Source organism: Bubalus kerabau, chromosome 6 (assembly GCF_029407905.1).
Source record: "Bubalus kerabau isolate K-KA32 ecotype Philippines breed swamp buffalo chromosome 6, PCC_UOA_SB_1v2, whole genome shotgun sequence".
NCBI classification, from domain to species: Eukaryota; Metazoa; Chordata; class Mammalia; order Artiodactyla; family Bovidae; genus Bubalus; species Bubalus kerabau.
The window spans coordinates 21,158,991-21,179,272 of record NC_073629.1 but is presented as its reverse complement, the minus strand read 5'-3'; the positions used below and the strand labels follow the sequence as shown (position 1 = coordinate 21,179,272).

The 20,282-nt window shown below is 47.9% G+C and overlaps 3 protein-coding genes across 18 annotated transcripts; 2 read left to right on the top strand and 1 right to left on the bottom strand.

The window, feature by feature from the left end:
* Positions 1–65: 65 nt before the first annotated feature.
* Positions 66–16,080, bottom strand: APH1A (aph-1 homolog A, gamma-secretase subunit). Of its 7 annotated transcripts, none has more exons than XM_055584459.1 (11): positions 15,874–16,011; positions 13,140–13,303; positions 9,435–9,570; positions 4,862–4,985; positions 4,148–4,764; positions 3,191–3,361; positions 2,946–3,019; positions 2,587–2,709; positions 2,305–2,432; positions 1,774–1,897; positions 66–518 (listed from the first exon to the last, which is right to left on the bottom strand). In XM_055584459.1, coding segments are annotated over exons 5-11 (735 nt in total). In that variant the 5' UTR covers positions 4,261–4,764; positions 4,862–4,985; positions 9,435–9,570; positions 13,140–13,303; positions 15,874–16,011; the 3' UTR covers positions 66–516. The 7 variants fall into 7 exon arrangements, with proteins under 7 accessions (XP_055440434.1, XP_055440432.1, XP_055440431.1 ...); XM_055584457.1 differs by having other exon boundaries at positions 66–513; XM_055584456.1 differs by lacking the exon at positions 66–518 and adding an exon at positions 633–1,428 and having other exon boundaries at positions 15,997–16,080.
* Positions 4,792–14,048, top strand: C6H1orf54 (chromosome 6 C1orf54 homolog). 5 transcript variants are annotated; one of them, XM_055584461.1, is made up of 7 exons: positions 4,792–5,042; positions 6,793–6,858; positions 8,069–8,152; positions 8,805–8,863; positions 9,280–9,387; positions 13,214–13,312; positions 13,980–14,048. In XM_055584461.1, exons 1-6 carry the CDS (start codon positions 5,036–5,038, stop codon positions 13,307–13,309), a joined length of 420 nt encoding a protein of 139 aa, XP_055440436.1. In that variant the 5' UTR covers positions 4,792–5,035; the 3' UTR covers positions 13,310–13,312; positions 13,980–14,048. The 5 variants fall into 5 exon arrangements, with proteins under 5 accessions (XP_055440436.1, XP_055440435.1, XP_055440438.1 ...); XM_055584460.1 differs by having other exon boundaries at positions 4,797–5,042; positions 13,211–13,312; XM_055584463.1 differs by lacking the exon at positions 4,792–5,042 and adding an exon at positions 6,459–6,477 and having other exon boundaries at positions 13,211–13,312.
* Positions 16,081–16,177: 97 nt separating the features above from the next.
* Positions 16,178–19,891, top strand: CIART (circadian associated repressor of transcription). 6 transcript variants are annotated; one of them, XM_055584444.1, is made up of 6 exons: positions 16,178–16,311; positions 17,034–17,459; positions 17,622–17,697; positions 17,928–18,006; positions 18,114–18,225; positions 19,238–19,891. In XM_055584444.1, the coding sequence occupies exons 2-6, from the start codon at positions 17,094–17,096 to the stop codon at positions 19,760–19,762; spliced, it is 1,158 nt and encodes a 385-aa protein (XP_055440419.1). In that variant the 5' UTR covers positions 16,178–16,311; positions 17,034–17,093; the 3' UTR covers positions 19,763–19,891. The 6 variants fall into 6 exon arrangements, with proteins under 6 accessions (XP_055440419.1, XP_055440418.1, XP_055440420.1 ...); XM_055584443.1 differs by lacking the exon at positions 16,178–16,311 and adding an exon at positions 16,318–16,465; XM_055584445.1 differs by lacking the exon at positions 16,178–16,311 and adding an exon at positions 16,330–16,465 and having other exon boundaries at positions 17,288–17,459.
* The last annotated feature ends 391 nt before the right edge of the window (positions 19,892–20,282 follow it).

The window sequence follows — 20,282 nt, the reverse complement described above, 5'->3', positions numbered from 1 at the left end:
AGGCCAACACCCCTCTTTCCTCCAGACAGTCCCTACACAGAGGTAGGGACAGGCTTTCATTCAAGGAAGAAAAACAGAACCTTCAGCCTCTCAGAACATGGAGATCAGGACAGTCCTACGGTGACAATGCAGAGGCTCAGCTGTGTGTAGCTGTAGGAGGATGTGGCCCACAGTCCCCCGTCCCCTCATCTTTATAACCCTGTCCCTAGATATAGCTGTAAGATCTCCCCTTAGGAAAAAGGGTTGCTGCTGTTTATTTTGGTGGTTTGTTTTTTTTTTTTTTTGCTCAATATATTTGGAAATTAAACCTGCTGACCCCACGTCTGGTTTTACTCCTGGAGCTCTTGAGAATGGGAGTGTTCCTTAATGCCTCAGATGGCAGAGGTGGGCAAACGGAAGCATGGGTGAGTAACTCCTTTTACTCCAATCCTGGAGGAAGGGAGATCCACTTCTGGAAGATGCTTAACCCAGAGTTTCTGACATGAGTTCAGATTCCCTGCCCTCGCATCGAAGCTATCCTTGGAGGGAACCAGAAATTGCCAGGTTAGAAAGGAGGTTGGAAAAGAGCCATGAGAGGGCAGAAACCTCATTAACACGTTATCCCCTCCTTTTAAAGCCAAGTTCCCCCACAATTATAAAGTCCTTTTTATTAGTCAAAATCACAAACACCTCGATTAAAAGGATGGGATACACCACCCTCAGCAGAAAATGATACAGTTTATAGAAAACCTCCCCGCCCCCCACACACCCCAATTAAAAACTAGAAAAAAATCTGCCCTCCTTCCCTGTGATGTCATGGTAGGCTGACTCCTCCAGGAGCACTGCAACTCTGGAGTGGGCCAGCTCCCCGCAGCACCCTCCACTTCACCTTGGGGAGAGGAGGGATGCTGGTGGTCAAGGAGGTTAAAACATTAGTTCCAGTAATACCAGTTCCCAAACATGCACTTCCTTCCTTTCCCCCAAAGTCTGGGACCAAGGGGAAAGCTGGACAGGTATAAGCCCAGTCATAAGGAGCAAGTTGAGGAGGGAAAATACAGTCCTAGGAGGTTAGGAGAAGAATTCCAACATACCTCCTCCCTCCCCCCACTCAAAAAAAAAAAAAGGCAATTTGGGGTCTTTATCACACCAAAAATAGTTCCCCTCAGACCTGAGAAAAAGACCAAGATGTCCAGTCTGGGGAGGGGGTACTGGGAAACTCAGAGCTCGTCTACCCTTGAACCTCCATTGACTTCATCTCCACGGCAATGGCTAAACTAGGTCCCTTTTCTTGGCCACCTGCACTGTCCAGAACTGGAGATGGAGAAATACAGGGCGAGGAGATCAGGAGGGCACCCCAGGCCCAGGGGTCCCCCCCAAGGTTCCCTCAGTCCTCGGGTGGGATGCGCAGGGCAGAATACACCATCACCCGACTGTCCTCCTGCCGTCGGCCTGCAGAGGGGAAGGGGGGTGAGTCTTGGGCAGGGTGAGGGCAGAGCACTGACACATGGGGAGTCCTGGACAACACAGGGAAGGGGGAGTCCCCAGATGGTGGGGACAAGTGCAGATTCAAACCCGCCAGTCACTGACTGGCTGAACCCAGACTGCTCCTGGTAAAGCCTAGAGACTAAAGGTCACACACGAGTGGACAAAGCAAGACCCTGAAGGTGGTGGAACAGACCGACGAGGAGACAGAGAATGTTGGGCAATGGACCGGGCTGGGGCTGGGCTCAGTCATGGGCAGTGGGCAGGCAGGTGGGATCTGTCAGGCGATCAGTCCAGGTAGTCAGTCCTTACACGAGAGACTGCGCTGGATACTTCGGAAGGACCCTCCAGCTGTGATGAAGGCCCAGAGCCCCATGGAAATAGTGACTGCATAGATGGGCAGCAGGCTGGCCTCATACCAGGGGTTCAGGAATGTCTGGTGATGGGGGAAGAATAGAAAAGAAGTTAGATTCTCCCTCTAATCCCTATATTCCCATTGTGCCTTTGACCCAAACCTCCCCAGAGATCTCCCTCAAATCCCCCAGTCCTTCAGAGCACCAGTAAGTATCTTGTGATTTTCAGCTCCCCCAAAGATTTCTGCTATTCCTGCTCACCTCAGGCCATCTGCATTATGCTTTGATTAATTCATTCAAAGTCCTCCCCAGAGAATCCCCAGAGCAGGATATACAATTGATGCTGAGTTGAGAGATGTCTCAAGATTCACCTTTCTGCCTCCTCTCAAAACAGATTTTTAAATGTTAAGAAGTGAGGATGTATTTCCCCTCCATCCCACTCACCATTAAGTTCTTTTCTCTCTAACTCAGGCCCCTGTCCCCAACTCACCAGTCCTGATGTCAGTAGGTGACTCCCAACCACCAGGCCCAAAGCCCAGTACCGTCTCCTCTCACAGGCATCAAAGAACACAACTCCCCAAAAGGTATGGAGCAGGATAATGGCTGCTGTCAGAAAGGCTGCAGGGGGGAGATGGGGATGAGATACATCCCTCGTCTTCTCCCAGCCTCCTGAGATGCTGAGCCAAAGAAGTCTCCCAGGGAGGGCCAGTAAATCAGGTCAGGGCTAAGGGATGGATGGGGCAGGACGGCAAGAAAAGAAAGTGGACCTTACCTGAAGTCAAGAAGTAATAGGGTGAGTCTCCGTGGATCCCAACCACACCTGGCCCAAGTGCATCAGCCAAAATATTGATAACAGAGAAGACACCACTGATGATACCGAAGGAAAGACCAGAAACTGGGGGGAGGGAGGGTCTCATCAATGCCAGAGATCACTATAGCCTGACTGCCAGTGATCCCTCCCCATTCCCAGGCACAATTTCCCCCCCACCTTCTCTCCCTCCAGGCAACCTATCCTTGGAAGTCAGGTGTGAAGAAAAACAAGAAGCCACTTAGGACATGTGGATGTTTAGAGGCTTCCTTGGGAGAGACGAGTGTCCAACTCCCTCCTCCAGTCCTTCTCCCTTGGCTCACCATAGGCCATCTGGCGGATGGAGATGGGTGATCTTCCGTCCTCACTCAGCGATGCTAACCCTTCATCTGCCTTCCTGGGGTGTGGTGGGGTGGGTGGGACAGGGGAAACATGAGGGAGGGCAGGAATCTCCTTTCCCTCTAATGTCTTCCCTTAGTGCTTCCTCGTCCAAACCACCACCCAGGGCTGCCCCATTTATAGTTCAGTCCTCTGCCCTTCTCCCCTCCAGACCATCCCATCTTCTTACTTAAGCAGCTTGTAGTAGGCAAAGCGGAACACCTCCTGTAGAAGGACGGAGACTGCAGCACCAAATATCAGAAGGCCATACTGGAGCCGGGCATCTGACCGGTCGGTCACATGGACCAAGATGAACCAGACCACAGAGGCCAGGAGCAGGGAGACCAGCCAGAAAAATGCCCTAAGGAAAGACAAGGGCAATCAGACAAGCAAGGGTAGAGGGCATCCTGAGAAATCAAAGAGGGAAAACAATCAAGGCTGCAGCATAAAAAGTGGAACTTAGACTTCCGGATGGCCAGGGAGACAGGGAGGAGATAGGATAGGTGTCTCCACCAAGGGAGTTTGTAGGGATCTGAATGCAGGGGAAGGCTTAGAAATCTGATTAAAGGGTCTGCAGAGCTATGAAAGCCAGAGTGTAGGAGCACAAGAGGGCGAGGTATCCATTCCTGGATACTCCCGTAGGGACGGGTGAGGTCAGCACAGCCCCTTCACTAGTCTTGGCCCTGGGCCTCCTCTGACGTCGCCAGGAGGAGTATAGGAGGAATCTGTGCGATCCCTGCAAGGCGGAAACCAACTGCGGGAAAGGGCAAATCAATCAGATCCCTTCCCAATCTTCACCTCCAACTTGTCTCCCCCTACTAAGGCTTCCCTTGGAGCGTCCCAGGTGGCTCAGTGGTAAAGAATCCGCCTGCTAATGCAGCAGACTCAGGAGACGCGGTTTCCATCCCTGCGTAGGGAAGATTCCCTGAAGTAGTATCTTCAGTACGGCAACCCACTCCAGTATTCTCGCCTGGAAAATCTCATGAACAGAAGAGCCTGGCGGGCTACAGTCCATAAGGTCGCAAAAGAATCGGACACCACTGAGCAGGAGCAAGACTCAGGTTCCCGGGCTCGCCCCAGGTCTTGAAGCTCCTTTCGGATCTCACTCTTCGGCGTCCTTCCGCGTCTCCCCAACCCCCTAACTCACCCGGCGACCAAGATGATGACGCGAAGCGGGTCTCCAGCCACAGTGATCAAGAAAAGCGCAAAGGCCGGGCCGAAAGCGACGAAAGTGCATCCAAAAAACACTGCGGCCCCCATGGCTGGGCAGCTGGGGGCGGGGTGGAGACCCGGCCAAGAGAGGGGAAGGGGAGGAGCACGCCAGCTAGGGTGTCCGGGTGGGGTGGCGACGCGACCCCGTGAGGGGCGCGGTGCAATGTCACCCCCGGACCCCCCAGGAAGGCGGGGATACCGAAACCCCAGACACAAGTCCGCGCGACTTCCTCTACGGAAGCCGAGGAGGGCACAAACCCCTTTGCAGCCTCATGGCCACCTCCCATCTAATCCCCACCCCCTGGAGGCCAATGGAGGGAGAACCCGTAGGGGCGGAGCTGCGGAGGTGGGGCGTGGCTTCACGACCTGCTGGGAGTTGTAGTCCAGGTTTCCTTGCCCTGGACCTCGGACCTGGGAGTGGCTCCTGCCGGTTAAAGCAATGGGCTGGGCCCGGCCCAGGTTCCTTGGTTCGGTTCGGTTCGGCCTTGGTCGCTGTTTCCTTTCGTTATTTTATGGGGCAGAGTGGTAGCAATCCCACCATTTCTTGAAGACCTGCAGAGGGGGAAGATCCTGTTAGAAACTAAAGAACAAATACAAAGAAATCACAGGATAGAGGGTGCCGGGAGATAGGGACGGGTATTGTTCTTACTTGAATGAGAGGAAATGAGCTGGAGATACTGCCCAAGAAATGAAGGTTACTCTTAAAAGTAGGTGCGCTTTGAACAGGCTAGTGTAGGAAACATACAATACAGTGTCGCTAATGAAGCTTTCATCTGTAATGACAAGCGAATAAGAAAGAAGTTTAAAAGAAGCCTGGATAGCAATGTTAGGTAGGTTAGAGGGGATTTTGAGTTAGAATTGGGAGTTAAAGCTGTTTGTAAAAAGCAATTATAGCTGTGGAGTTGAAGGAAAACTATCCCCCTCCCCCCCACACCACCAAAGTTACTCAGTTCCTTTTATGTCATACTTCCTCTATTTATTTTCTGAAAATGAACATCAGTGGTGTCTTTTCCTCAGACTGGGGGAAGGGAAGGCACAAGGGATGCCTTTTAGAGAGAAAGAAAGTTAAAATGTAAGAGGGTACTGTAACTTCATAGCAGGGTTAGTCCTTGGGGAGGATGTTTTGGCAAAAGAGTGCCAGGATAAGAAGGTGAGGGAAACCGGAACATTGCTTTTGAGAAAGTTATCAAAGTACCCCCAAAATACTATAAAAATTGTTCAAAGAGAGCCAGCCTTCCTTTCTTTCTGGAAATGATTTATGGCAATGCATAGATGTATATCCACATAAGAGTTTTACATTTTTTCTAGAAAATTCTGGAAAGGAGCCGAAGGAGTAGATTATATAGAATTATATGAGAACAAACCATGCAAATCTGCCCCCAATAAGGTTGAGAGGGTGGGAGCATCCTGGTTGGTACTCTAGACTCTATATTGTCTTGCTTCTGAGCATAGCAATCCAGAAGCGATGTGGATAAGACATCATTTCTCCTCTGAGCTGTTATCACAGCATCTTCTGACTTAGCAACAGGCGCCAAACCTATCTTGTTCATTAGTGTTTCCACGGAGACTTGCATAGTGCCTAGCTCATAGTAGATGTTGAATAGATGTTTATTAACTCCCTTAAAAAAAAATTCTTTATTTCCTTGCCTCTGAACCCTGAATTGCCTGTCAGACTAGGCCTAGCACACTGTGCCCAGCAATTTGTCACTAAATGTTTCAACACTGAATGGAATGAAAATGGGAACTATAAAAGCAGAGAGAAGGATAAGATGAACTCCACCCCTGTAGGCTAGGAGGAAGGGAACACACCAAATAACTGAAAGAGGAGAAGAGGTGTGGCATATACCTCAGGGAAAGAGTACCTGCTTCCTCCCTTCTCCCATCCTGTGTGCAGAAACTTGAGAAAGGGGTGAGTTGAGGTCAGTACTTAGCAGAGAGGAAGGAACTAGTCTTGACTGAAAGTTGTTTTTTTTTTTTAATCAGAATCGATGCAGCAGGTGCTTGTAGAGTCGGATGGTGATGTTGACACTGCTCCCATACTTCGAAGTCTGAGATAAGCAGGGGTAGGGAATTGTTCTCACTCTAGAAAAAATGCTTATCCCTTCCGCAGAATATTTTGACTGTGAAGAAAGAGTCTGGGATGAAGTCTGAGGAAGAAGGGCAGGTCTGGAAAGGATAGTCAGTTAGGGACAGTGAGAGGGAGAGTGAGCTTTTTGTGAGGACTGGGAATAAGGAAGGAAAGTAGGGGAGAGGGGAAACTTCAAGGTAAGCTGGGTTTTTTGTTGTTGGTTGGTTTGTGTGTTTTGTTTTTCAGAAAGTGGCAGCAGGTGGCCTGATTGGATCTGGTCTAGGGCCAGGGAGTCTCAGTGAACATGTTCCCATCAAAATTCACTCTGTCTCTCTAATCTGGGCCTCTGTGACTGAGGACTGCACCGGTAGTAGCTGATGGCCTAACCAGGCAGCAAGTGGGCGGGAATTCCCCCCGTGGGAGAAGAGTTGCTGCAGCTCCTTCGCTGCTTTGGGGGAGGGCAGAAGGCGGGGTAAGTTTGGTGGGAAACGCTGCAATTTCCTTTTTACAAGGCGCTAGAGCAGAATCCAGAATGGATGTCCTCTTTGTAGCCATTCTTGCTGTGCCACTCATCCTGGGTAAGTTCACATCTCTCCCTGGGCTTTTGAGCCAGGTCTTCTAACCATAAATGGGGAGAAACCATAAATGGTGGGAGAAAAGCAAATGCGAGGGCAGGAGGTGCAGTTCAGTAAGGAGGGACAACGCTCTCCCATCGGTGTTAGATGTCAGGGGCAGAGGGAGGACCTGGAAATTAGAGACAGGAAACGGGGAGGAGAGCAGAGTCCTGTCAAAGAAGAGGCAGCTGGTGCGGATGGAGCCCCAGACATGGGGAGGTTCTAACAAGAGTGAACTCAGCTCGCCATCATCACAGACTTGAGTGAGATGAGAAGGACTAAAGTGAGAGTGGACTGAGGCGGACTCCTTGAAGGTAGAGCAGTCTGAAACTATCGAGGGAAGCCAGGGTATCTTCCTTCCCAGAGAGCTGGAGAAAAAGCCTTGTATTAGTAAAGACCTAGGAGGGGTGACCTTTAGAATACTGAGTATGGGCTGCCTTCAGTGACAGGGCCCCAGAAGTAGCTTGGCTTCTTCCCTGCTTTGTTCCCAGTCTTCCAGGTGCTCTCATTGTTTCCTTTTCCTCCAGACTGTTGTGTCACTGCTTGGGGTTAAGAGAGCGAATTCAAGGAGTTTAGAAAAGATTAGCAGGAGGCCTAGAATTCCTGAGCCAGTCCTGTCAAAGCCACATATTTTTAATCCTGGGAAGGAAGAAAAACTAACGCAGATGGATCATTTAGTCCGTCTGACTCAACCGAAGAAAGCGGGTGTTAACTGTGTTGTTCAGAGATATCCTGGTAGTTAGCATTGAAAGGAGAACCAACGCCCAAGTCCAAAAGCCTAAGGCCATGTGTATTAGTTAATTGTGAGGGACACTGGTAAGAGGAGATCTCTCACAAATACAGTAGGTCTGGAGCATAATACTGAGAAGTAGATTTGGAGGTCTTAATTTCTGGTGTCTCCCTGCTTCCTATGTTTTTAAGGCTTCGTTTGGGTTCCAGTATGTGAAGGGACCCATTTTCAGTTCTGGGGATTCCCGGGTTGAAAGGGCACAGAGTAACGGGCCTTGTCAGCATTAAGGAGCCCGGAAGACTGAGAAGGGTTTAGAGGTACAGAGGCAGGGAGATAAGAGAGGGGAGGCAGAGACAAAGAATACTGATAGAGCTGAGGTCAGCGTCTGGTGTCTGTGTTGCTAAGGCTTTCCAGATGCCCCTTGACCTCTAGTCCTTGTCCTAGGACAAGAATATGAGGATGGAGAAGAACTGGAAGAGGATGAATATTATCAGGTGATCTATTATTACACAATCACCCCCAGCTATGGTGAGTACATATAAGGTTCTGATCCTTCACAGGCTGGAGAGAGGTTTGGGAGCTACTCAGTTCAGAGACTCTGACTTTTCCTTTTGCAATGGCATAACTAGATCAGAGAGAAATTTGGCTCTGAGCAAAAACCATCAAACTCATGATGTTATTCCTCAGACTAGTGATCCTTTAGAAACTGGTTGAAATAATTTGAAAATTTTCAAATCTGTGCATGACTTTAGATATCAGGTTGAAAATATAAACGCATACACATGCACAAACATTTTTAACATTAGAGTTTGTTGTGTGCGTCTGCTTAGTCGCTCAGTCCTGTCCGACTCTTTGCGACCCCATGGACTTTAGCCCATCAGGCTCCTCTGTCCATGGAATTTTCCAGGCAAGAATACTAGACCTGGTTGTCATAGCCTACTCCAGGGTATCCTCCTGTCCCAGGGATCAACCCAAGTCTCTGCACCCCCTGCATTGGCAGGCGGATTCTTTACCACTCTGCCATCTGGGAAGCCCTTAAAGTTTGTGGAATTATATTATACCGGTTAGTTTTATAACTTGAGCAAACTGAAGTATTCTGAACAGTTTCTTCCTCTTCTCTTTTCTGGATCTAGTGCTACCTTTCTGATTTGTAACTACTTATTTTTTTTCTCCTTCCCAGATGAGTTTGGTGTGAACTTCACTGTTGATTACTCTATGTTTGAGTCAGAGAACACAGTGGTGAGTGACATCTACATGATCCTCTAGGAGGATCAGGATAGGTAGCAGTTAAAAAGAAACTAGACATTGTTGAAATGTGAATAATGAACAGGAATAAAAACTAGTTAGGTGAAGCAAAACTAGGTAGTGAATCTGAAACAAATTTGTTAACCACAGCTGGGAATGAAGCCAGAATGCAGTAGGTTTGCTAAGACACTGAAAGGGAGGAACAGTCCTCAAGTCAAGGGAGTTGGTGAATGGGGTGGGTACATAATCCATGCAAACATGAAGTAGGAAAAATCCCTGAGTGTAAGTCTTGGATGAGGGGTTGGAGGGAGGAAGAGGTGGTGAAGTAAAAAAGAAATCTAAATAGAGAATCTATGAGGATGTTGAACGGAGGCAATGATAACTCTGTTTCCTAATCCTACGGAGGGCAGAACAGGTTGGATGAGAAGGTGGAAGCATCAGAGACTACCATTAGTTATGAAACAGACCGCGCTGACCATCAGAAGCCTGTAATAGAGAAACCAGTGACAATGGAACCAGTGAGTGGATTGGGGATAAGGGGGGGAGGGAGACAGACATCCCTTACCCTGGATGGATCCCCAGCCTGGTGACGTGGAGCAGAGGGAAGCTTCGGTGGATGGGGGAACCAAATAACTAGTACTACAATGCACGTGTTCATCTCAGATTGGCCATCATTTCTTTCATGGAGATTTAATTCTAACCTTGTATACAGAACACAGGGAAGAGTTGGTGCAGTTAAATTTCAGTTGAATAGTGTTTAATGTGTTTATATACAAATACAGAGTCTAGTGCTCTGTCATGTCCAACTCTTTGAGATTTTGTGGACTGTAGCCCACCAGGCTCCTCTGTCCATGGAATTTTCCAGGCAAGAAATACTGGAGTGGGTTGCCATTTCCTTCTCCAGGGATCTTCCCGACCCAGGGATTGAACCCCTGTCTCTTGTGTCTCCTGCATTGGCAGGCAGATTCTTTACCACTTGGCCACCATGTTTTTATAACCTATGTGTAAAGCTGCTAAGGATGTTGCTGCTAATGAAAAATAAATCTATGATGTTATTGTCCTCAAAGTATTCATAAAACTTTATGAAACATTTGGAACAAAATGAAAAGGTTTTTAACAGTGTTAAATTGCATACAAATTTGACAGCATACAACAAACAAGTGCTTTAGGCGGTGGAAGGAGAGAGATTAGTACAGGTTGAAGTTGTCTGGAAGACTCTCAGAAGATGACTGTGCTTGAGATACTTCTTTGAAGAATAGGTGAGCTTTTGATTGGCAGTAAGTTATAAAAGGTTGAAAGCAATTCGGAAGAAGATTAGTTCTTCCAAGAGTGAAAGAGCTGCACAGACAAGGAGGGTGGAACAAGAAGGGTATATTTAGTGGTTGAGGTACGATTGAAGGAGATGGTATATGAAAAGGAACAATAGGAAATTAACAAATAAAATGTTCAAGGCTACATGTATTTGCTTGGTAATTTCACATATGGGATAACACAGGGCCAAATTACATAGTCAGAAGTGTCAAGGTAAATTTCAGACTTATAAACAATAGGGGGCCTAGTATGTTCTCCCAAGTGCTAAATGCACCATGAAAGTGGTATTTTTGAAAAATGATTTATCTGGTCGTATGAAGGATGCAATGGACTGGAGAGAAATTAATGAGATTTGCATCCATTAAAGGTCTGGATGAGGGAAGTGGCATTTTGTTTGTTTGTTTGTTTATTCTTGGCTGTGCTGAGTCTTCAGGGCTTCTCCTTGCAGTGGCTTCCCTTGTTGCGGAGCACAGGCTCTAGGGCAAGCAGGCTTCAGTAGTTGCAGCTCCTGGGATCCTGAGCACAGGCTCAATTGTTGTGGCCCACAGGCTTAGTTGCTCCAAGGCCTGTGGGATCTTCCCGGATCAGGTATCGAACCCATGTCTCCTGCATTGACAGGTGGATTCTTTGCAACTGAGCCATCAGGAAAGCCTCAGAAGTGGCATTTTTAATGGAGCAGAGAAAAATAAACACTTTGAAGAAAATGCCTTGCTTCACTGATAATTTCATATGGGCAATAAATAAGGGAGAAGGAAATGGCAACCCACTCCAGTATTCTTGCCTGGAGAATCCCAGGGATGGGGGAGCCCGGTGGGCTGCTGTCTATGGGGTCGCACAGAGTCAGACACGACTGAAGCGACTTAGCAGCAGCAGCAGCAAAATAACTTGAGTTTTAAAAATAACTTTAAGTTTTAAATATGGGCATCTGGGAAAATGGTTGACTGAAATGGGAACTGTGATCAGAGATCACAGTGATCAGAGTGATTTAGGGGGGAAGTTATAAATTTGGTATTGGCTAAGTTGAATTTATGGTCACAGCCTATGCTGCTGCTGCTATGTCACTTCAGTCATGGCCAACTCTGTGCGACCCCATAGATGGCAGCCCACCAGGCTCCCCTGTCCCTGGGATTCTCCAGGCAAGAACACTGGAGTGGGTTGCCATTTCCTTCTCCAATGCATGAAAGTGAAAAGTCAAAGTGAAGTCGCTCAGTTGTGTCTGACTCTTAGCTACTCCATGGACTGCAGCCCACCAGGCTCCTCTGTCCACGGGATTCTCCAGGCAAGAGTACTGGAGTGGGTGCCATCGCCTTCTCTGCACAGCCTGTGAGGGTGTTCTAAAGGTAGCTGAATTAAGTCCATGCTCCAGCTCTAAGTGCAAAGTTATAAATGCAGACAAACTCAGTAGATCCAGTATTTACAGAATACTGAAAGGCCAATGACTGTGCCTTTAGTTAGTAGGAGAGGAATCAACCAAGGAAAAAGAAACAAATTGATTGGAGAGGTAGGTAGATAGCCAAATTTGTATTATCAAGTCTAGAAGAGAAAGTTTAATATAATCAGTCAAAAGCTACCAATAAGCCAAGAAGGAGGTCATTGATAACCACAGAGAAAGCAGTTTCAAGTGAGTGGTTGTACCAAAAGCTACTTTCTGTGGCATTAGAGAGGAAATATATTGTGAGGAAGTGGAGGGAGAGGATAGACCAGCTAGCTAAGAAATCTGGTAATGAAAAAAGAAACAGATGACTTCCTTGAAAGTCCAACAGTTAAGACTCTATGCTTCCAATGCAGGGGTATGGGTTCAATCCATGGCTGGGGAACTAAGATCCCCCATGCCACGAGGTGTGGCCAAAGAGAGAAAGAGAGGAGCAACAACTAGAAAGGGCCACAGAACCAATGCAGTCTGAATATAGTTGTACATAGATGGGAGGAATCGGTAGGAATGGAAAGCTGATGACTGACAAGGACAGATAAATATTTTAAAGTATATAGTAGGCTCCCTTTTGGAGAAGGAAACGGCAACCCACTCCAGTATTCTTGCCTGAAGAATCCTGTGGACAGAGGAACCTGGTGGGCTGCCATCTATGGGGTTGCACTGAGTCGGACACGACTGAAGCAACTCATGCATGCACGCATGCATTGGAGAAGGAAATGGCAACCCACTCCAGTATTCTTGCGGGGAGAATCCCAGGGACGGAGGAGCCTGGTGGGCTGCTGTCTATGGGGTCGCACAGAGTCGGACACAATTGAAGCGACTTGGCAGCAGCAGGCTCCCTTTAGATTGTAAACTCTGTGAGGGTAGGACCAATGTCTTAATCATATTATCCCCCTATGCGGGCTTCCCCAGTGGCTCAGCAGTAAAGAATCTGCCTGCAAAGCAAGAGCCACAGGAGACCCGGGCTCGATCCCTGGGACAGGAAGATCCCCTGCAGAAGGGCACAGCAACCCATTCCAATATTCTTGCCTGGAAAACCCCATGGACAGAAGAGCCTGGTGGGCTACAGTTCATATGGTCTTAGAGACCCAACTGAAGTGACTTAGCACACATGGCACCTGTGCCTGAACCTGGTGCCTCAGACAGTAAAGAATCTGCCTGCAATGCAGGAGACCCAGGTTCAATCCCTGGGTCAGGAAGATCCCATGGAGAAGGGAATGATTATCCACTCCAGTATTCTTGAAAATTCCATGAACAGAGGCGCTTGGCGGGCTGTAGTCGATGGGGTTGCATAGTTGGACACTACTGAGGGACTAGTATGGCACCTAGCATGGTGACTAGCACGGTCATGTACATAGGTTAAGAAACAAAAAACATGTCACTGAATTGAGTCAGGCCTCCCTAGTATGGTCAGAAATGGCTGAAAGGCACAGGGGAAAGGACTTCTTATAGTGATGGGGAGGAGGGCTGGATCTTTCTCTAAGCTCAGAGGAAAGAAGACAGAGGTTGGCATCAAGAGATGGTTACCTTTCCAGAGTGGGAACTGGGTGGTGGGAAGGATGATACTAGCCTACTATGAGGGGATGTCTGTATTTTAGCAGAGTCCAGATTTGAATGACGCTGTATCCGGTCTGCAGAGTCCTGGTCCACTCCTTCTGTCCTGGGCCCTCATTCAGGGGGTGATGTATTTCCTGTAAAAGGTAAGAGTGCAGCCGCTGGCCTTGGGGGAGTTTTGAAGTTTTACCAGTATCTCCAGCTAGTGTTCCCAGCCTGGTCAATTCTCGGCTGCTTAAAGGAAGAGGGATCACATTTAGAAAAAGCTTATCTAACTTTAAGGAGGTTTAGGAGATGTTAAGGCAAAGGCCTTTGTAATAAGAGTCATTACTTTTTCTGAACTGGGATGATTTCAGGACCTCCTACAGCAGAAGCAGGTGGAAGGGACAAGAAACTTCTCCAGGTTTCCAGTCTGCCTTGAGGAATCAGAGCTGGTTTCGGCCTGGACTGGTTTAAGGTTCTGCAGGTGCCAGAGGGCAAAATGAGAGGGGCCCTGCAACCTGACAGAGTTGAGAGGCTGAAGTTCAGAAGCAGGGGCAGGAATGGTTCCCTAATGTAGAGGAGAGACAGTGGAGGAAAGGAAGGAATTTAAGTTGGTAACCACAATAAGAGGCATGAAGAAGTTTAGCAGAAGGAAGGAATGAAGGAGGGGAACACATCTAATAGATGTCATGAGGAAATCTAGCTCAAAATATAAAATCCGAGCAGTTTCCATAGAGGTGGGAGAACCTGGAAGGTTTCCTGAGTCCCCTGACCCCGATTATCCAAAAACCGCCTCCTCTCCCGTTTTTTGTTTTTTTTTTTTTTTTTTAGGAGAAGGAAGACTCGTTGATGGGGATTTGGGAAGAGGAGAGTGGAAGATTAAATAAATAAATGAAGTAATCTGGTTACTCTCTACTCCTTTATGAGGGCCAGTTCTAAAGCCACAACACTGAAGAGAGCACCAGGATTTGTGGGAAGGATGGATTAGAGACGGAGTTCAGTTCAGTTCAGCCGCTCAGTCGTGTCCGACTCTTTGCGACCCCATGAATAACAGCACTCCAGGCCTCCCTGTCCATCACCAACTCCTGGAGTTCACCCAAACTCATGTGCATCCAGTCAGTGATGCCATCCAGCCACCTCATCCTCTGTCGTCCCCTTCTCCTCCTGCCCCCAATCCCTCCCAGCATCAGGGTCTTTTCCAATGAGTCAACTCTTCACATGAGGTGGCCAAAGTACTGGAATTTCAGCTTTAGCATCATTCCTTCCAGTGAACACCCAGGACTGGTCTCCTTTAGGATGGACTGGTTGGATCTCCTTGCAGTCCAAGGGACTCTCAAGAGTCTTCTCCAACACCACAGTTCAAAAGCATCAATTCTTCGGTGCTCAGCTTTCTTTACAGTCCAACTCTCACATCCATACATGACCACTGGAAAAACCATAGCCTTGACTAGATGGACTTTTGTTGGCAAAGTAATGTCTCTGCTTTTCAATATGCCGTCTAGGTTGGTCATAACTTTCCTTCCAAGGAGTAAGCATCTTTTAATTTCATGGCTGCAGTCACCATCTGCGGAGTTAGGTGACAGTAGACTTAGAGGGAATTATTAGGACCTTGGGGAGGGGGGTGGAACTTAAATTTTGGGAAGAACAGAGGAAAGCACCCACAAACAGGTTTATTCACAGCCTATAATTCCCTCTAATTCTACTGTTTTACCTTATCATATACAGTATTGAAACAACATGCTTGGAGAAAGTTGAAGTAGAACCTTTTTATCCTTTTTATAAAATAAGCACGTTGTTAAACAAACATAAACCATCAAAAGCTACTTAGAATAGATTTTAAAAATTCACACCCTCTTCTACTTACTTTCCCCACCCCTACCCCCCGCCCTCGGCCTCTAAATATGTACCTTTTTCAGTTAGTAATTAGGGCATGCAAGGACAAACTTTAAATTTTTTCCCCCCTTTATCCTTGCGACCCTAATCAGAACTAGGCTGCCCTCTTGTGGTCTCTTCAATGTTATAGCTTTAATCAGCCCACAGTCCCTGAGTCCCGTCCCCTTCTCTCCACAGTGCTCTCAATACTGCAAGGGGCGTTCCCTGGTTGCTTAGTGGTTAGAACTCGCGAGCTTTCACTGCTGTTGCCCGGGTTCAGCCCTGGTTGGGGAACTGAGATCCTGCAAGCCTCCCGGTGGTGCAGCAAAGAAAAAAAAAAAAAAAAAACTGCAAGCGGCAGTGAATAGTAAACTCCAGACTTTGCCACCCTCCCTTCTTCAAATCTCCAGAGGACCAATGAAGAAACTAAAGCTGAACAAAGGCATAATCTAGGAAATCAGAGACCTACCCGCCTCCCCATTCCTTGTGCTAAGTAAAATAGAATTAAGGGCACAGAGCCTGAGGAACCCGGGTAGAAGTCAGGAACAACCCGGCTGGGCTTTGACCTCTAGATTGATGGCGGGCTGGCATCTGAGCTGGTAACGTGCGTCGCGGGTTATGTAAGGAAAGGGCTGGAGGAGCCGCCCCAGTGGGAGCCGGGGAGAGGACGCGGTGTTCTCGGCAGAAGTCCCCACCCTCCTCACCCAACAGGGCAGGAGGCACCCAACTTGTAGGATAAGGAGGAGGAGGGGAGAGTGAAACAGAGACCGGGGAGTCACGAGGGCTGGGCCACGGAGAGCAGAGGGGGGGAGGAGGAGGATACACAGTGGCACACGTCCATGTTCTCACACACGTTGCAGACGCAAGTCGCTGACGGGTTCCACGTGCTGCACTTGTGAGCGGAGGCGCTGAAAGAGGGGGGACAGGGGTCGGTTACCAAGGAAGAACCAAGAGTCCCACACGGCAAGGCTCACACCTCAGATCACACTACTAGTCTGCACACTCCAGCCGCGCGGCTTCAGCACACCACCATCCTATTTAAGGCCACGGGCTCCGCCCTTTTTCTCCCCTCCCTTCTTTTCCACTCTTTTTCCATCCTCCTCCTTTTCTCATCACCGGGTCCTCCTTGCTAGCCGCATGTAGGGGCGGAGCACAGAATACTTACCATCCAACCAATCGTCCCCTGAGAGCCGCTTTATTGGCCGAACCCCTGTATGCTGTAGCAAATGGGATGTGAACGTCAATAACGAGAGTCACGTGTCACCGGCTACACAACCAATGAGGGCGCGAGGTCTGTGTAAGCAGGGGGAAGGCACGTGCGGAGCTGCACGTGTCCTGGAGGGGGAAGGGGCGGGACCCAGTGGGAGGGAGCCGGAGGTGGGTAGCAGAGACCCGAGAGTCTGAGTAGGAGCTGCAGACAGCCTGAACTGAACCGACTGACACAGGTGAGGAGACTGACGCCAGGGAGCGATCCACGCGGGAGGATCAGACCCGGTGGGAGTGGGCTTAGGGAGTCGTTGCAGATATTGGTATTGCAAGGATTCGCATCACGTGGCAGGTGCGACTGGAAGTGGTCCGGCGCAGGGATGGCGATCAGAAAGGTTGGGAAGAGGCGGGAGTTTCCTACAGGGTCCCTAGATGGGTTCAAGTGCAGCAGATTTCCGGCTTGCCGGTGGTGTGAGCTCAGGTAGAGAGGCTCGCTACGGGGTCAGGATGAGACCAGAAAAACGAACCGGAGAAAGGGGTCATATCATGTCATTTACTCTGAACTGAGGGAAGAAAGAACAGTCTGTGTCAGGCTAAGAGCTGCTCCGCAGAGGGCACAAAGGCAATCCAGGTTCTTAGTGGAGGGGGGGAGGTGGGGAAGATGACTTTTTCTATTGTGCGCGAGACAGGATTAATATTGGGAAGGGAGAGAAGAGATGTTATTATCGTATACAGTACACCCTACTCTCTCAGTCCATTTCCCAGTCCTCAGATTCTGGTTTCAGACTCCCTCGCTTTGCTCTTCAGTTGCAGGTCCCGATCTTTGGGTACTCCGGGAGCTGCTCTCCAGACCCTGCTTCTGAACCTATGGATTCTCCATCTAGCGTTTCTTCCTATTCTTCCTACTCTCTTTCGTCCTCTTTTTCCACCTCCCCAGTGAACAGTGACTTTGGCTCCCCCTCTGATAGTGAGGGGGAGGACAAGTGGGCTCCTGGCCCCAAGCCAGACACTGTTGGGCAGAAGGAAGGTTCTCGGCCCAGCCCTGGTCCTATCCGCTGCAGGCAACGACCCAAGGTTTCCAGTAACCAACATGTAGCATCTCACTCGGAACAGCGGGGCTTGGCTTCTTCTATGTCAGGATCTGGGATCAAAAGATCAAGAGATGGTGAACTGGAGACCTGTATAAACATCCAGGGTTGTACCACAGAAGGAGACCTGCTCTTTGCTCAGAAGGTAAGAGAAATCTGGGAAAAGGAGATGGGACCAGAGTGGCTTAGTATTCATTTGGTTGATAAGGACCCCACAAGGAGAGTATTGGCTCCCAGGGATGGAAAAATAAGTACTGGTGTGGGCAATTCTTGGTCTTCTCATACCATTTGTCCTGTTTTCCTACAGTGTAAAGAGCTCCAAGGATTCATACCCCCTCTCACAGACCTACTGAAGGGGCTGAAGATGGGTCGATTTGAGAGAGGTAATTATCTGATTAGTTGCATTCATTTGAGCTAGGCTCATATCTGTCTCTGTCTCCACATGTGTTTTAAATGTGTATTTCTCTTAAATCTTTGGGGCCTAGATGATTCCCGTTTGCTCCTGTGACAATTTCCTTAGGTGAATCGATTTTAACTCCCTTCTGTCTTTCCTTTCGCTCACTAAATTCTTGAATCTCAATCCTTGATCTCATCTTCTCTCTCCTAACCCCAGGACTGAGCACTTTCCAGCAGAGTGTGGCAATGGACAGGATCCAGCGTATCTTAGGAGTTTTGAAGAAGCCACAGATGGGGTAAGTCCCCTTGCTTCTTTTCTCTTCTTCGTAAAGTACTATTTCCAATCCTGTTCTGTGGCTTTTTTCACACCTAATGGCCTCTTTTTTTTAACTTTCCCTCACAGAGAGCGTTATCTAGGAACTCTGTTACAGGTGGAAGGAATGTTAAAGACCTGGTTTCCTCATATAGCTGCCCAGAAGTCATCATTGGGTAGTAGCAGGCACCAGCTGACCAAGGTGAGAACTTATTATCTAAGGAAAAGTTGGGGAAATAACCAAAGAAATGATGTGTACATACAGAAAGGGGCTCCCGCTCCCATTTTCTTCCGGGTCTTTTCATCTTTTCAATAAGTTTCTTTTCAAGGAAGAGAATGCCTAGATTCCTTCATAGTCTGATTTCTAGATGTTTTTTGGTTCCATTTTGTTTGGGTCATTTCTAAGAACTCTATGGAGTTTAACCCCATACCACATCTTATGGCTTATCTGCTTTCTGTATAGATACAGAAGACTTTTTACCTGGCCAAATGAATCATGCAGGAAGATTCCACAGCTTGTCTATGAAAATATTTTCTCCTCTGCTGCTTCTAAGCTGCTTTTCCTCTCCTTTTACTCCTACCCAAGGATCCTTGTATCCCTCTGGAAGCATGGGTATTGAGGAATGGCCGCAGATCTTAAGGAACTCAACACAGAAAATTAGAACTTAAAATACAAAAATTGTAAAATGATGATTCCAATTAAAAACTTTAGAAAGACGTTCTAAAATGAATTTGTTTACAAAGAGTGAAAATTTGTGAGACTGTTAGTTTTATTTTGTATACGTCTGAATTGTTGTTTAGTTGCTAAGTCATGACCGGACTGTAGCCGGCCAAGCTCCTCTGTCCATGGGTTTCCCAGCCAAGAATACTAGAGTCGGTTGCCATTTCCTTCTCCGGGGCATCTTCCCAACCCAGGGATCAAACCTGCATCTCCTGCATTGGCAGGCGGATTCTCTACCACTGAGCCACCAGGGAAGCCCTTATATGTCTGAATAGCCAGTGCTATATAGTGTGTGGTATATATAGTAGGGCTTCCAAAATTTGGTTACTAAAACTTTTACTTAATCTTGGCCTGGCAGGAAATTATCTATTGCATAAAGCAAGGTATGTTAGCATTACAGAGTTCCCAAGGAAAACCAAGATTTAAGCAGCCAGGTGGAAGTAATCTGAAAGCTTTCTCACATAATTTTTTCTCTTTTCTTCCCCCTCCCTAGTATTTTCCCAGCCACCACAGTTACCCAGCTGCTTCCTCTCCTGCACCTTCCATGGAAAAGATGGACCAGACACAGCTAGGACAGCTAGTATTAAAACCAAAGCAGCCTTGGCACCTCACCGAATGGCCAGCTATGAACCTCACTTGGATCCACACTACTCCAATTTGCAATCCCCCTCTCAGTTCCCCAGGTACCATCTCCTTTAGCCATGGTCCTTTAGGCACTGGAACCAGCATTGGTGTCATCCTTTTCCTCCAGCATGGAGTACAGCCCTTGACTCACTCAGCCCCAATCACTCCAGTTCCATCTACGACAGCATCTCCTGTCATCCCTGGTAATCATCAGAAACTATCTGCAGAGGGGTCTTATTATCACAATTTGCCAGTAACTCTGCCATCAAACTGTAGCTGTGCCCTTTCCCCTCCTGGTCTACCCGCCTCGACCAGAGAGGTGACCACAGGACACCTGGAACAGATGAGAGGCCATCCTCCAGTTGCTCCTGCTGTCCATCCTCTCGACCCCTAATCCAGGACCTGAGACTGTAGTTTCTAATTTGTGTCAATATATGTCTCTATTTTTTTTTTTACTTTTAATGTGTGCATTTGTGTTGAAGAAAGAGAAATCCTTTATGATTAAATACATTTTATAGCTAAAGAGTTTACTCACTGGGGGAAATTGAAACCTTTTGCCTCAGCCTTTTTTCCTCTGACCTGCAGAAAAGAAAGGGGAGGGAAATGTTTGTGAACCCAAGCTCCATCAAATTAGAGGTCTGGATGGGACAATATTACGTCCTGCGGAAGAGGAAAAGGGACTCTCTGCTGCTAAATTCCTAGGAAACACCTTTGGGACAGTTAGGGGTTCAAAGCTGGGTCTGTTTTTTCATTCAGGCTCAGAGACTAGTACCTTTCCCTTTGTGTCTCTTATGCTTGTAACCTTCCAGCTGGTCCAGACTAGCAGGTTCTGCCACTCGGGTAGCTCTTTGCTTCACTGGGAGCTGTTGATTCTTGTGGATAAATGCATAATGTAATGTACTGCTGTCAGGGAA

What these genes read in the sequence shown, in the direction of transcription:
- APH1A (XM_055584456.1), bottom strand. Translation starts at nt 4,260, where the DNA reads ATGGGGGCCGCAGTGTTTTTTGGATGCACTTTCGTCGCTTTCGGCCCG. An exon ending in GCCTACTACAAGCTGCTTAA is followed by an intron (nt 3,020 to 3,190) that starts GTAAGAAGATGG and finishes ACCACACCCCAG; the next exon opens with GAAGGCAGATGAAGGGTTAG. An exon ending in ACCTACTGACATCAGGACTG is followed by an intron (nt 1,898 to 2,304) that starts GTGAGTTGGGGA and finishes CCCCATCACCAG; the next exon opens with ACATTCCTGAACCCCTGGTA.
- C6H1orf54 (XM_055584460.1), top strand. An exon ending in CACAATCACCCCCAGCTATG is followed by an intron (nt 8,153 to 8,804) that starts GTGAGTACATAT and finishes TCTCCTTCCCAG; the next exon opens with ATGAGTTTGGTGTGAACTTC. An exon ending in TTGAGTCAGAGAACACAGTG is followed by an intron (nt 8,864 to 9,279) that starts GTGAGTGACATC and finishes TACGGAGGGCAG; the next exon opens with AACAGGTTGGATGAGAAGGT.
- CIART (XM_055584442.1), top strand. An exon ending in TTGAAGAAGCCACAGATGGG is followed by an intron (nt 18,007 to 18,113) that starts GTAAGTCCCCTT and finishes TTTCCCTCACAG; the next exon opens with AGAGCGTTATCTAGGAACTC. An exon ending in GCAGGCACCAGCTGACCAAG is followed by an intron (nt 18,226 to 19,237) that starts GTGAGAACTTAT and finishes CCCCCTCCCTAG; the next exon opens with TATTTTCCCAGCCACCACAG.